At 38.7% G+C, this 14,625-nt stretch overlaps 1 protein-coding gene across 5 annotated transcripts in view; it reads right to left on the reverse strand.

Moving 5' to 3' along the window:
* The window catches only part of nalcn (sodium leak channel, non-selective), an 85,681-nt gene that overhangs the window by 61,027 nt on the left and 10,029 nt on the right, over window positions 1-14,625 (reverse strand). For all 5 annotated transcript variants that reach the window (XM_058393574.1, XM_058393573.1, XM_058393572.1 and 2 more), the window contains 4 exons: window positions 11,818-11,969; window positions 10,124-10,266; window positions 9,769-9,873; window positions 3,280-3,366 (listed from right to left, as the gene is read on the reverse strand). In XM_058393574.1, the coding sequence (XP_058249557.1) occupies window positions 3,280-3,366; window positions 9,769-9,873; window positions 10,124-10,266; window positions 11,818-11,969 (487 nt within the window). The remainder of the gene's footprint in view (window positions 1-3,279; window positions 3,367-9,768; window positions 9,874-10,123; window positions 10,267-11,817; window positions 11,970-14,625) is intronic.

Consider the following 14,625-nt stretch of genomic DNA (forward strand, 5'->3'; position numbering starts at 1 on the left):
TCTCTCACTCTCTCTCTCTCTCTCTCTCTCTCACACACACACACACTCTTTCTCTCATACACATACACCACCTCTCTCTCTCTCTCTCTCTCTCACACACACACACACACACACTCTTTCTCTCATACACATACACCACCTCTCTCTCTCTCTCTCTCTCTCTCTCTCACACACACATACACACACACACACACACCCACACACACCCACACACCTAACCACACTCACATTTTCTTTCTCTCTCTCTCTGTCTCTCTCTCTCTCTCTCTCTCTCTCTCAATATTTCTATTAACAATTCATTCCTATTCCATCATCCCCATGTGTTTTATACAGATATCCAGCATTATAATATGTTAGAATATGTTTATTAATAACAGTTCTTCTCTTTGTTGTAATGCTTTGCCAAAATTATACATATACATGACCAGGTCAATAAAGCTTGTTAAATTGAACTAAATAAATTTAGATCCACTTCTACTCTAAGATATATTGTAAAGTTTGTGAGAGGGAAAGAGTGATACATCAGAAATGTGTGTGTGTGTGTGTCAGTGATTTTGTTTCCTATGCAGAAAAAACATAAGTCTCTTGCTTTTTTTCCAATTCCAAAACTTTGTGTGCGGTTTTCGCTACATTTGTGTGTGTGTGTGTGTGTGTGTGTGTGTTTGTGTGTGTTTGTGTGGACAGTTGTGACAAGTGAGACAAGGAATGAAGAAAGAGTGAAGGAAGTACAAATGTACCCTGTTACATTTTCAGACCTTCAGGTTGTGTGAGATGGATTGCAGCTCACGTGAACTTTTCACACGTTAAACTGGAAGACAGGTAATGCACCACAAGTTTTGGGAATGGATTGCAGACCAAATATATCGAACAACGAGACATTTAAAACTGCTGGACTGTAGGCTAGGTGGATTCATCTACTACTAGAAATTCCCTGGACATTTAGTACATTGTAAGCTGGCAAACAAACAAATCTGCATTTTGGATGCTTCATGTTCTTAGTATCATGCATTAGTTAGTGCAACAAAAAGGGTTCCATGGAAATGAGTTGACACCAGACCAGGTGGTGTTTCTGCGAAAAAATTCTGATCATCAGGAAAGTGAGAGTATGATAAAGACCAAAGTGTAAAAAAAATCCCTTATCACGTACACACACCAAAAAAAAAACCCAGAACGCCTCGAAATGTTTGCTCATCATTCCACTCCAACGTGTTTACTCAAGGATAAGACATCTACATGATAAGTTACGCAAGAGTTCTGCGCATATTGTGGCACTGATAATACATATTCAATTCAATTCATTTGTATAGCGCTTATAATAATGGACACTGTCTCGAAGCAGCTTTACAGAAGCACAGAAAAGAAGAATAAAAATGATTAAAGTTTAAAGTTGTTACTATTTATCCCTAAAATTTATCCATAATGACGGTGGCAAGAAAAAACTCCCTGAGATGATATGAGGAAGACTCCTTGAGAGGAACCAGGCTCAGAAGGGAACCCATTTCATTTGGGTGACACTGGACAATAAAAATGTAAATGTAAGTAACATCCTTTCTTCAACAGTTTATAGTCACATGGAGTTGTGCAACCAAGAGCTCCAGAGGAACTAATAGCTTCCTGCTGAAAGCTGACTGCAACAGCAATTCAAAGACAGCGTGATAGTCTCCATATTACGCATGTTAAAGGATTAAGGTGTCCAAACGATTGACTATAAAAACTCTGCCTAAATATGTTGTTGATCTTTCAGGTACTCCCTGTTCAGGATCGCCACAAATAATAAGGTCCACATATTTGTTTTACACTGGATGCCCTTCCTGATGCAAACGTCTTATTTTTACTCGGGCTTGGGGCCGCACTCAGGGCCAGCACAAACCCAAGCCACAGCAATGAGAGTGCGTGATCCTGCTGCTGGACCACCGGGGGCAAAAATAAATAAATAAATTAAATAAATAAATAACTCTACCTCAATATAAATGTAATATATTATAAGACTAGGGCTATTTGTAATGAGAAATGTTTTAAGGCTAAGAATCTTTCTTGTACAGATTAGTGTTCATTGTAGTAGTTTAGTGTATGTTATGATGATGACAGAATAATGATCTGATATGTGCTGAATAATGTGGAATGATTTAGAGTTTTGACAGTGACCTCATTCCCCACAAGAGGAAACGAGCTAAACTGACTGTTTCCTTGCGTCCTCTTCGGTTTCTTTCTGACGTCGAAGTAATGGTCATTTGTCTGCGGCGTCTGACCTGACTATTCAGTCACAGTTCACAGACCACTAGATTGTGCTGAAAGCCATTGTGATGGAACTATGTGATGAACTACACCTTCACATACTAGAGCAGCCTCTCTTTCTCTCTCTCTCTCTCTCTCTCTCTCTCTCTGTCTTTCTCTCTCACTCCCTTTGCTCTACTGCTCTCTGTGGGGACGCACAATAGCTTGTTTTGTCCTAATGGGATCTCTTCAAAGTCGCCTGGATCCAGAAATGTCACTGAATGTCATTCTTCACCGTCAGAGAGCCTGCTACTATTTTTTTTATCTACTTGAATGTGTCCACTGATTTCACTGAAGGATGTGTTTTACATGAAAGCTGAATTTTTACTCTGTTATTTCAACTGTGATTCTTAAAGACATCTGACATGACATAAGAATGTCTTAATTCATCAATCATGTCAGAATGATAGTTATGGTAATGGTCCATCATCACTGATCTCCCATGGCTATTTGTCTGGGACTGACTCATCCATGAAGGCAAATCTCCTGGCCAGATCTGGTCTATATATTAAACTGCCATCAGTGATTGAACAGTCAAAACCATCTCCAGCTGTTCGGCTTTATGAGAAGACATTCTGAGTTAAGTACTATTCAGATTTATCACTCATTAACGCACTGTTTTAATGGCAAATGGCTTAAAGACAAACAAAATGTCACTGACATGTCAGACCGAGTCTCACAATATGATATGTGCAGTTCGATCAGATGTAAAAGTATGAACCAAAAAAAAAAAAAACTGATGCACTCAAACATTATGTATTCATAATATAAAGCCCATGATAATGAGATCACTGAACAAAAGCACTGAAGCCTTCATTCTGCATCCTATTCATACTCCATCAAATGTTTCCAGCTAAATCTAAATGCACTTATTACGTTACAATGGCCTGAGGCAGAGGTCTTACACCTGCGCAGTGTGGCGTGGCATTAGATGTGTCAGTGTGGCTATACTGAGGGTGTGCTGATGTTCAGGGTGTCATTGCCATTAACTTGCATGTCTGGTACCTGGAGGCAGGCGGGAGCAAGGCCATGTGGTTTATTAACATCCACCGCCACAAGCTGCCATCCTCCAGACGCGTCCTCGTGAAACATCTGCCAGGAAAAAAAAAGAAAGAAAGTTAGACAGATGGAGAGAAACAGTTATGGTGTCTCAGACAACTGGTATTTATGATAGGCAGTTTAGATGAAAAACTGAAGCTGAAATGATGGCGCTAAATAAAACGTTGAGATCAATTAATCCTGCTTCAGTTTCAATTTAACAAAGTGAAGCACCTTTTATAGCATATGTTAAAGACACAAAACTTTACTGCGCATTGGGGCTTTGGGTTTAGTTCAAACTGAGTAAGATTTCAGTTCTGTCAGCACTTTAAACACATCAGTTTACCTTGTCTATATTTTATTAAGGAATTAAATTATGCAGTATGTAAAGCCCACGGTATATAAACTTTTGTTCACTACAGCATGTATTTTATAAATGTTTGGTATGTATGATTGTGCTTTATTTCTAATGAAAATGTCTACAGTAGTGTATATTAGGATTGTAAAGCAAACACAATTAACTGTTTGTTGCTCCAGACATCTGTCATGTCAACAGAATCAGGCATCAAACTACAGTTCCCAGAGAACAACATGGACTGCAAACATGGCCACCGAGAATTACAACACACAGCCATCACAGACAATATAGAGGACTTTGTATTTTTACGCTTCAGTTCTGGTTCTGATCCATGTTCTGGTGTTCTAAATCACCAGACTTCAACCTGTTACTTGTTCCTGATTTTTGCTCTATGAAATGGATTTGTCTGCAACTTTCAATAAAGCATGATTGTACCTGCACTTGCTGCCTGAATACTTTGTGAAAAGTAGCAGGTAACCTTGAGTGATGCCAGTAGATAGCTGCACAGGATAGCTTCATCAGAGAGCAGCAGCAGCAGATAAACATGCTCAATAAGTGGCTAAAATAGATCAAGCTACAGCTCCAGCTTCACTAAGTCCAACCTCTCTATTGGCATGTTTGCTCAGAACTGCACTGACAATCCGGTTTGCTGCAAAGGTTTCATGCTCCAGTGTTCACTCTACTTTGTTAGTCAAGAAAAGGTCCTAGAACATACCAGAAGAGAAGAGAACACAGTCTCTTATAAATGCTTTATACAGCTCTTCCAAAGAGTGTTCAACCATTCTCCTGAGGCAAGAAGACTGGAGAGTGACCTCACACTGAAGCAAAGGTGGCTAAAGCAGAAAAGTCTTTCTTCATTCCTTCCTTCCTTCCTTCCTTCTTTTTTCTTCCTTCCTTCCTTCTTCCCTCATCCTTCATTCCTTCCTTCCTTCCTTCTTTCCCTTCTTTCCCTTTTCCTTCCTTTTCCTTCTTTCTTCCTTCTTTCTTTTCCTTCCTTCTTCTGTCATTCCACCTTTCTTCTTTTTCTCCCTTCCTTCCTTCTTCCATCATCCCTCCCTCCTTCCCTCCTTCCTTCCTTCCTTCCTTCCTTCCTTCCTTCCTTCCTTTCCTCTTTCTTTTTATTCCTTCATTTCTTTTTCTTTCATCCTTCCTTCTTTCATTTCCTTACCTTCCTTCCTTCTTCTGTCATCCTTCTTTCTTTTCATTCCTTTTCCTTCTTTCTTCCTTCTTTCTTTTCCTTCCTTCTTCTCTCATTCCACCTTTCTTCTTTTTCTCCCTTCCTTCCTTCTTCCATCATCCCTCCCTCCTTCCTTCCTTCCTTCCTTTCCTCTTTCTTTTTATTCCTTCATTTCTTTTTCTGTCATCCTTCCTTCTTCCATTTCCTTACCTTCCTTCCTTCTTCTGTCATCCTTCTTTCTTTTCAGTCCTTCTTTCTTCCATCACCCTTCCTTCTTTCTTTTCCTTCCTTCCTTCTCCTGTCATCCTTAATTCTTTCTTTTTCTTCCATCATCCTCCATTCTTTCTATTCCTTGCTTCCTTCCTTCCTTCCTACCTACTACTGTATATGAAACCCACAACTATGCACACTTCAGAAAAATGTAAGGTTCTTTTTCCTTCATTCCTTCCTTCCTCCTTTCTTCTTCTTCTTCCTTCCTTCATTCCTTCCTTCCTTCCTTGATTCATTCCTTCATTCCTTCCCTCCTTCCTTCCCTCTCTCCTTTCTTCTTCCTTCCTTCTTTCTTTCTCCTTCCTTCCTTCATTCCTTCCTTCCTACCTACCTACTACTGTATATGAAACCTACAGCTATGCTCACAGGAATCAGTGGAAAACACTGCAGAAAAAAATTAGAGGGAGAAATGGTAGCACTGTCAGCATTCTGGCTCTGATGGTTCCTCAACCTCAGCTTCATCACTCCATGACGCATCAGTTCATAATGATCAACTAGAGACTTGCACAATTATTATTTTTGCTTGTATCTGTCTTTGACATTTGTCCCACAAGCTTTATATCTGTCTGCTTGCTTGTGTCACAATATAATAATATTAATCCCCTTCCAGTCGCAATATACATTAGTCCCATCTCAACTAAGAAAAAAAACAGTGTGCCTCTTATTCATATCAGTATTGAAGCTGTTTCGATAAGATTACTTCTCAAATACATTTCTATACATGTTTTCAATGTTTTACAGTATGCAGTTACTTATCACTTTATGAAGCCCATGTACCTTTTAGCTACAATCACTTTTTATCTTGTTTTTCAGTCTCCATTAGCATCAGTCCCTCCATTTGGAATAAGCATGGTGATTAATATGTTTTAGATAATTTGCATGCACAAATTCATATTGTGATGCATGTTTTTATTAATAATGTAATTTTAATCAAACATCAGAAAGTAGCAGCTACACATGCATACGCATAACGCTAAAGTAATTATCATCCCATGAAGCCAGCCATCATGCACAATTCCAGCCCTGGAATCTGTTCCCAGCGCTACTATTTTTTGGTTATCATTTTAATTTTAGATTACACTGCAGTTGCTAACATTATTCTGCAGGTTCATTTTCCTTTTCCCAGGCCACCAAACTTCAGAATGGTTCAGAATTCAGAAAAACAAAGAAACCTCAAATATGGATTTTTAAAGAAATACACAGTTATATGTAGATAAAAAAAAGCAAGAATTCTGTTCAGTGGTACCACTGGGAACAGACCGAGATGTAATAAAGATATAAAATAAATAATAAAGTATACTCTAGTAACCAGTGCATACTAACATGTAGTGTAAACTGTGCTTGAGACATTTTCTGTTTATTTTTGTTGTAATATAAATACCCCCATGTAAACCATTACAATTGCAATGACATCACTGTTCGTATAAAATATTAAAAACAAATTTTAATGTTAATTACATTTTATATAAATTAAAATATATAAAAAAAAAACATTTCATGTATTGTCTTCTAATCAGAACCTTGCCATGCATTCATGTGTTAATCTTCTTAAGAGACTGAATTAAATGAATTATATATAAGAATAGTTGAACAAAGGACAGTTTGACAATTAAACTACTCTCTGGTCCCTCAGCTCCACCTCAGGTCAATCATTTTATTTCTCTTGGATTAAAGGTACTGACCCAGGCCTTATTGATTAACACCCAGGGAATTACAGCTTTCTGAACACCTTGAGCTAATTGCTTTTTGTGACAGAAGACTCAAGAGCCTCTGTAATTAAAATTAAAGCTGATAGAGAAAAGCTAATTGTTTTCAAGGTCACAGCAAGGTCTAGATGCATTCGCTGAGCACTTTATTAGGAACACTGTACTAATAGTGGGTATTTGTTCTCAGAACAGCCTTTGAGATTCCTCTGAGATTCTGGTCCATGTTGATATGATTGCATTGCACGATTCCTGCAGATTTTTCATGCTGGGAATCTCCAGATCTACCACATCCCAAAGGTGTTCTACTGGATTCAGATCCAGTGACTGGGAAGGTCACTGAAGAACCCTGAACTCATTGATTATGAAACCAGTTAGAGACGACTTTTGCTTTTTGACATGGTGCATTATCTATTACCCCTTATATGTGTTGTGCATTCTGAGATGCTTTTTTTCTCACTACAATTGTACAGAGATCTGAGTTACTGTAGCCTGGCCATTGCATGGCCATTCTTCACTTGGGGCAGTGGAAGCTCAAGTTGTTAAGGCTCAAGGTCACTGACTGGAAGATCGGGGTTCAAGCCCCTGCACGGCCAAGCTGCCACCATTCAAGCCCCAGCACTGCCATGAGCAAGCCCCCCAACCCACCCTGCTTCAGGGGCACTACACCATAATGGCTGAACCTGGACTCTGACCCCACCCCCAAAGGATGAGACATGCGAAGAAAAAATTTCACTGTGCAGTAATGTATATGTGACAAATAACGATAACAGAACTCTTTCTTCTTTGCAGTAATAAAACAAACTCTAGAGTCTGGTGTGTGTGAAAATCCCAGGAAATCAGCAGTTATGGAAATACTCACATTTTTTTCTCCATTCTAATGCTTGATGTGAACATCAATTATGTTTTTATGTCTGATGGTTAATGTGAACATAACCTGAAGCTGCTGGCCGTATCTGCATGATTTTATGCATTGCACTGCTGACATACAACTGGCTGATAATTGCCTGAATATGGAGGTATACAGATGTTGATGTTCCTAATGAAGTTTTAAATATATATATATATATATATATATATATATATATATATATATATATATATATATATATATATATATATATATATTTATATATACATATATATATTAGATTTTGTAATATTACATGAAAAAAATCCAGTTGGTTTTTTTTACCCAACTCAAGCCGGATTCAGGAGATGTGAAAATGTTTCACTATTACTTTAAAGTTTTATTTTCTTTGATTTGCCTTCAAGCTGTAGTATTTAATAGGATGCCTTAATAACACAAAGACTATATCTGGCTTTCACTCCACTAATATAATCTGACAGATTTCATCTTAAACGTATCTTTCGTCTTCTATTTTCCTTTATCTCTTACACACTGGTCTATTAAAAAATCAGAGGCAGAGAAGTTAATGCTTCCATCCACTTCCATTATCACTGCGCCAAAGAGAATATAAGGTGCCAATTCTGGCGGCTGTTGTGCTGCCAATTCCATTAATGCCAACCCCCAAGGTGTTGCTCCAGCTTGGCCCTAGCACAAAGACTGGCACCATCAGAAACCTACTATGCTTCTATTCACATGGCTGCACTTACATGTTTTCACACCAGGGCACTGCTACAGATTTCCCACCAAATGAATGAAAGGACATGCCCTGGATAGGCAATGCAACCCAAGTACAGTCAGATTTCATAAAGCCTTTACAGTTGGAGGAAAGAACACCAGTGCTCAAGGAGTGTTAGACATATCACACTTGGACACACCTCAAATTCTACCAACCAACCAATCTGGCAAGCAGCCACCACGCACACATACACACACACACACACACACACCTCAAAGCCTCAATACACCACAACACACTTCAAATTCTACCAACCAACCCATCTGGCAAGCAGCCACCACACACACACACACACACATACACCTCAAAGCCTCAATACACCACAACACACTTCAAATTCTACCAACCAACCAATCTGGCAAAGAGCCACACACACACACACACACATCTCAAAACCTCACTACACCACAACACTTCAAATTCTACCAACCAACCACTCTGGCAAAGAGCCACACACACACACACGCACACACACATCTCGAAGCCTCACTACACCACAACACTCTTCAAATTCTACCAACCAACCACTCTGGCAAGCAAGCAATTTTATTAATAAAAACAAACAAACAAAAAAAAAACATCCATTCATCCATCTTCATTAGCCATTCTTTTGCCTCCATTGCTAATACCGAGCCAAAACACCACACTGATATGATGAATCCCAGTCCAATGCAGGAAAAAAACAACAGTACGTTAATTATCTCTTCTGTAACATAATATCCAAGATATTATATCTATTTTAAATGTCTCACTGGATGACCTTGATACAAAGTGGTGGTGGTGGTAGAAATATCAAACAAGTAAAAACAGATAGAAATATAAAAAGTCTACACACTTCTGTTAAAATGGCAGATTTTTATGATGTAAAAAGGTTAAATCATCTCAGAGCTTTTCCACCCTCACTGTGAAATTACAGTGAAAATAGTAAAAACAATCCAAAACAGTCCCAAAAAATAAGGAAATATAAACAAAATTATAAATAAATAACCTAGCTGCATACAGTCCCAGGAAAAAGGAAATATAAAAAAAATATTTAAAAAAAATAACTTAGCTGCATAAGTCCCAGGCAACAGTTTCAGGAAAAAAAGGAAATATAAAAATAATAATAAAAAAAAAAACAAAAAAAAACCTAGCTGCACCTACCAAATGCCACACCGAATGACTCTGGTCTTCTAAATAACAATAGTGTACCTAAGCATCATGGCTAAGCCCAAGCACAGAAATCTATTTTGTCTCCATAAAAGTAAACACATGAAATATTTGGAGGGATAAAGTGAAATATCAACAAGTTTTAGTTATTACCTGTGTAGTTGCTGTGGATGTCGTGCTGCTTCTGGAGCCCCACATCTGTTGAAACTGAACCCGGATCTCAGCAAATGTCTCAATGATCACAGCTATGAAGACGTTCTGAGAACACAAACACAGAATTAATCAATTAGTTTGTCCTTTTCTGCTCCATTTCTTAAATCAAACAATGCTTCCAAACCATTAAAAAAGGTGTGTCTGTTAAATGGAGTTAAATAAATGGAAATAAATGAACACCAGGTGCAGGTGCCACCATTAAGACTAAATTTCACATCATCTGCACCCCCTTATGTGTCAATATAAACAGTGAGAGGTGTGTAGGATTTAAATATTAAGGGGAAGGATGTCCCACCTTGACCAGCCAAGCAAGGAAGAAGATAAGCGTGATGAAGTAGAAGTAGGAGCGCCAGCGTGGGAAGCTGTCAATAGCACGGTACATGATGAAGACCCAGCCCTCCTGAGAGGCGGCCTCGTACACTGTAAATATGCTGGTGCCTGAGCAGGGCAGAGAGAGAGAGAGAGGAAGTCCAGATGTGAGATCACCCCAGTGCCCCTGAATTGAGCCAGCCGGTGTGCAGACACAAAAACGCAGACATAAACAAAGCTCTGGCATTACTGCACCTAGTCAGGTGTTTTTTTTATTCCAAATCTGCATGTCCCTCTCCCCAAATAATCTCTTCCTCTAGGTTTAATAACAGCCAAAATGAACAAACAAAAGAATTCAAACTGCGGCTGGAGAAATTACATGCTGTATATAATGATTGTAGGCAATCGTTTAATAATACTGTAAAATAACCAAATTAACATTACCCAGCTTTCAAATAAATCATATCGCTCTTTAAACGTTCTTGTCCTTATAAGTGAGGCATGCATTAAATCTTCCAGCATACACCGATCCGCCATTAAAACCACCTGTCTAATATTGCGTAGTTCCGCTTGTGCCACCAAAACAGCTCTGACACATCAAGGCATGAAATTCTGAAAGTGTGCTGTGGAATCCAGCACCAAGATATTAGTAGCAGATCCTTTAAGCCATGTAAGTTGTGATGTGAGGCCTCTATGTACCGGACTTGTTTGTCCAGCACATCCCACAGATGGAGAATTTGGGGAATCTGTGGAATTCGGAGGCCTCAACTCAACCAACTCACCTTTGTCATGTTCCTCAAACCATTCCTGAACAATTTTTGTAATGTGTCAGGGAGCATTATACTGCTGAAAGAGGACACTGACATAAGGAAATACCGTTGTCATGAAGAGGTGTACTAGGTCTGCAACAAAGTTTAGTTGGGTGATACGTGTCAAAGTAACATCCACATGGATGTCTATGGCTATGCAGCTGCATTTACCACAAGCTGAGATGTGTTTAACTTTAGCATCAACATTTCCAGCAATTTTTTTAGCAACTGTAGGATCAAACCGGAAAGCCTTCACTAACCACAGCATCAGTGAGCCACTCAGATTCCCAATTTTCCTACTTTCTAAAACAACAACTCTGAGATCCGACTGTTCACTTGCTCCCCAGTATATCCCTTGGCAGGTGCCATTCTAATGGGAAAAACAATGCTATTCCCTTTACCAGTCTGTGGTTTATGGTTTTAATAATCAGTGTATACTCTAGTGTATACTTTATAGAAATGCATTGAGGTATGGACTGAGTCTTTGACCCCATAGCTTAAACTGACCGTTTAAATATGAAGTATTATGAGTTGTTAAGTCAAAATTATGATAAAGCACTTTAGGTTTTCCTCCCAGCTTGAGATTCAAGGCTTCCATAAAAACAGGAGTGAAAAACTCATTTCATGTTGTGTTTTTATTTTTGGTATAACAAGATTAAATCAGATTCAATTTAGACTAATTCTCCAAACATTTTTGTGTGGGCATGATTTTGCCTAATTATTTACATTTCAATTAGTCTTTTATGTAAATTAAATAAAACTCTGCACAGAGTGATGCTAGTCATAGGTTAGTCCCAGTAATGTGTGATTCTGAATTGAATTCTGGATTGAGTATTTCAACTGGTCAGCGCCTCAGACACCTCACTCTTACCCAGCTCGTTGAAGCCGCTGTAGCCCAGCTCCTGTCGACTGAGGCCCAGGTCCTCCAGGTTCCGGCAGTCAAAGCCCATGGGACACTGATATCCCTCACCATCTGGAGAGCAGTGTGTGTCAGGAATGGCAAGATTGTTCCATGTCACATGACTGCAAAACATCAAATAAAACTAAGTGAAAGAAATGAATATGAAAATAAAATGCAGCATTAAACACTTAGTCTAGAAAGTGTTGATTAATTATCAATAATCAATGCACTTAATAATGTGTACAGTATGTATATATATATATATATATATATATATATATATATATATATGTCCCTCTACACACACACCCCACCCCACCACTACCACACACACACACACACAAACACCCCCCCCATACAACCATACCTATACACCGTCACGCACACACACACACACATACACACACCCCCACAAACACCCCAGCACATACACCCATACCTATATGCACACACATACAGACACACACACACACACACACACACACACACACAAACACCCCATCCCCCGCACACACATCCCAAGCTGGGCCACAGGTGTTACATCACGATCCACTTGATGTCTCTAATGAAAATGAATGTTTTTAAATTGGTTACCCAGACATTCTTTCAAATTGTTTATTAGGGGATCTCAAATGAGCGGGGGATAATTTATTGCAGTATCACAGAGGCCAATCAGAGATGCACTGCCGAATCAAAATAGCTTTAATTATGTGCTGATAAATCACCCCACTGAATGCTAACACAAGCTTACCGCTGCAGTAAATAAATAAAATAAATAAATAAACAAATAAATGTACATGCTAGGGATTAACCTAATGATTTATCACCGCTAGCTGGAAATAGATCACTAATTCCAAATGAGCTGTGCCTAAAATATCTGAAACGTGTGATCGGCGAGGCCATAAGCTATAATCTCGCAACATAAAAGAAGTAAGAAAAAATAAACGTGTCATCAAACCTAAGATTTATCTCCATATAAAGAAAAAAGGAAAGCTGCCCTTTTTATTTTATCCACAACCGCCATCAAATCCACACGACTCTGAGCCAAGGACACATTACCTGACTAGATTAGACACGAGAATCGTCTTGCTTGCTAAAAGCCTGCCTTTATAAGAGCAAAAGAGAAATCTCATCATGTTTTGAAAATCATGGAGGATAGTATCTTTAATCTCTCACTGACTCTCTTTAAAAATAAGCAATGAAAATGTATGCAAACTATGTCCCTGAGAGGACTAAAATCACAGCACGGCCAGGGTTAGGAGATCTCTCAGGCCCACAGAGATTGAGACAGATTGAGGCTGTAAAGTTGGTGGAAAGATGAGTGTGTGCACAAAGCCCAGACAATGTAGGATGTGCTAATTATTATGATTAGTCTGCAGAGCACTCCTCCGCTGTAATACTGATGGCTGGGGCTCTTTGTTTCAGAGCTGGCTGTGACACACTGCTCTGCTTGGGAATATTAAATAGCCCTGTCTGAAACTACAGTAAATAGCTTTCTCGACATGCTATTCTTAACGCATTTACACTAGCAAAAGGGTAATCATAAGCATTTAATCTTTGTACTGTGTACACTGCAAAGACATTTTTTATCTGCTGCTACAGATGTTGATAAATATTCAGTAGAATAGTCTACAGTTTATAAGGATAGATGGGGATTATAGTTCCCTGTTTTGGAACAAAAAAACCTCATATTGAGGTATTGATACTGAGGGCTTATAGCACTTATTCAAAAAGCAAGTCATAAGATCAGCCATTTGTATCTTTTTGGAGTTTTCATAAAGCACTGGAGCAGCGCAAAAGAGGTAACCAAAAATGGATGTTGGGTTTAAAAGAACATTATCCAGGCTGCTCAGATCAGCTCCTCTCTTTCGCTTTAAGAACTGAGTTTGTGAAGTGCAGCACAGAGACATGTTCGTAAAAGACTATAGAGATTTTACTTACACAAACAAACACACACACACACATACCCACAGTATGTCTGAAATCTACAAGCATGCAAGGAATTAATATAAAGATGTTACTTTAATGTACAGCTCAAAAGGACTTAAAGAGAAAAATGGCATGCTCAGAAAGAGTTTTTGTTAGTGATATAGATCAACAGTTTGATATCATAACACAATAAACACCAAATCTTAACTTCATGTTCCTGTCCATGAAGCTAAATACTCATGAGACACTACATCGACTAATAAAATCTGCTCAGTATACACTCCAAAACTATTCTTCTCACCTATTCTTCTCCCAGTTTAGCTACCAATCACCAGTCGGGCCGAAGACTGAATCTAAAGGCTCACACATTCTTCCTTTAACACATGTGAAGTCCACCAACCTGCTGTGTTACACTCAGTGGAGACCAAATCTGCCGTAGATGCCTACGATTGTCTAGTGACAGACAATCACCCAAAGAGAGCAGGTCTTCCACAGTGGCATCATCAGTATTTGAACTCTCAATGATAGGACACCATGCTACATATTGTAGAAGCTGGTCCCCAAGAGCTTTACTCTATTTATGTATGAGGATTTAGCTATATGTAGGCATATGTACCGTTATAAAATGTATCAATGAGATCATCTTTTGTATTCAGGCGTAAATAGGCAGAGAGGACGTAATGAGGACGGACAATAAAAACGCAACCAAGATAATGACTGATCTGTCCTTGTGTGAAGTGCAAAACTGACTGATAATGCAACTCTATTCAGTATTGATCACGAGTATGATGTAAATATAAATATATAAAAGTGGCTTTAACTGATTTAGCTATGGTTAGGGAGAAAGAA

The sequence above is a fragment of the Hemibagrus wyckioides genome, linkage group LG06, assembly GCF_019097595.1.
Source record: "Hemibagrus wyckioides isolate EC202008001 linkage group LG06, SWU_Hwy_1.0, whole genome shotgun sequence".
NCBI classification, from domain to species: Eukaryota; Metazoa; Chordata; class Actinopteri; order Siluriformes; family Bagridae; genus Hemibagrus; species Hemibagrus wyckioides.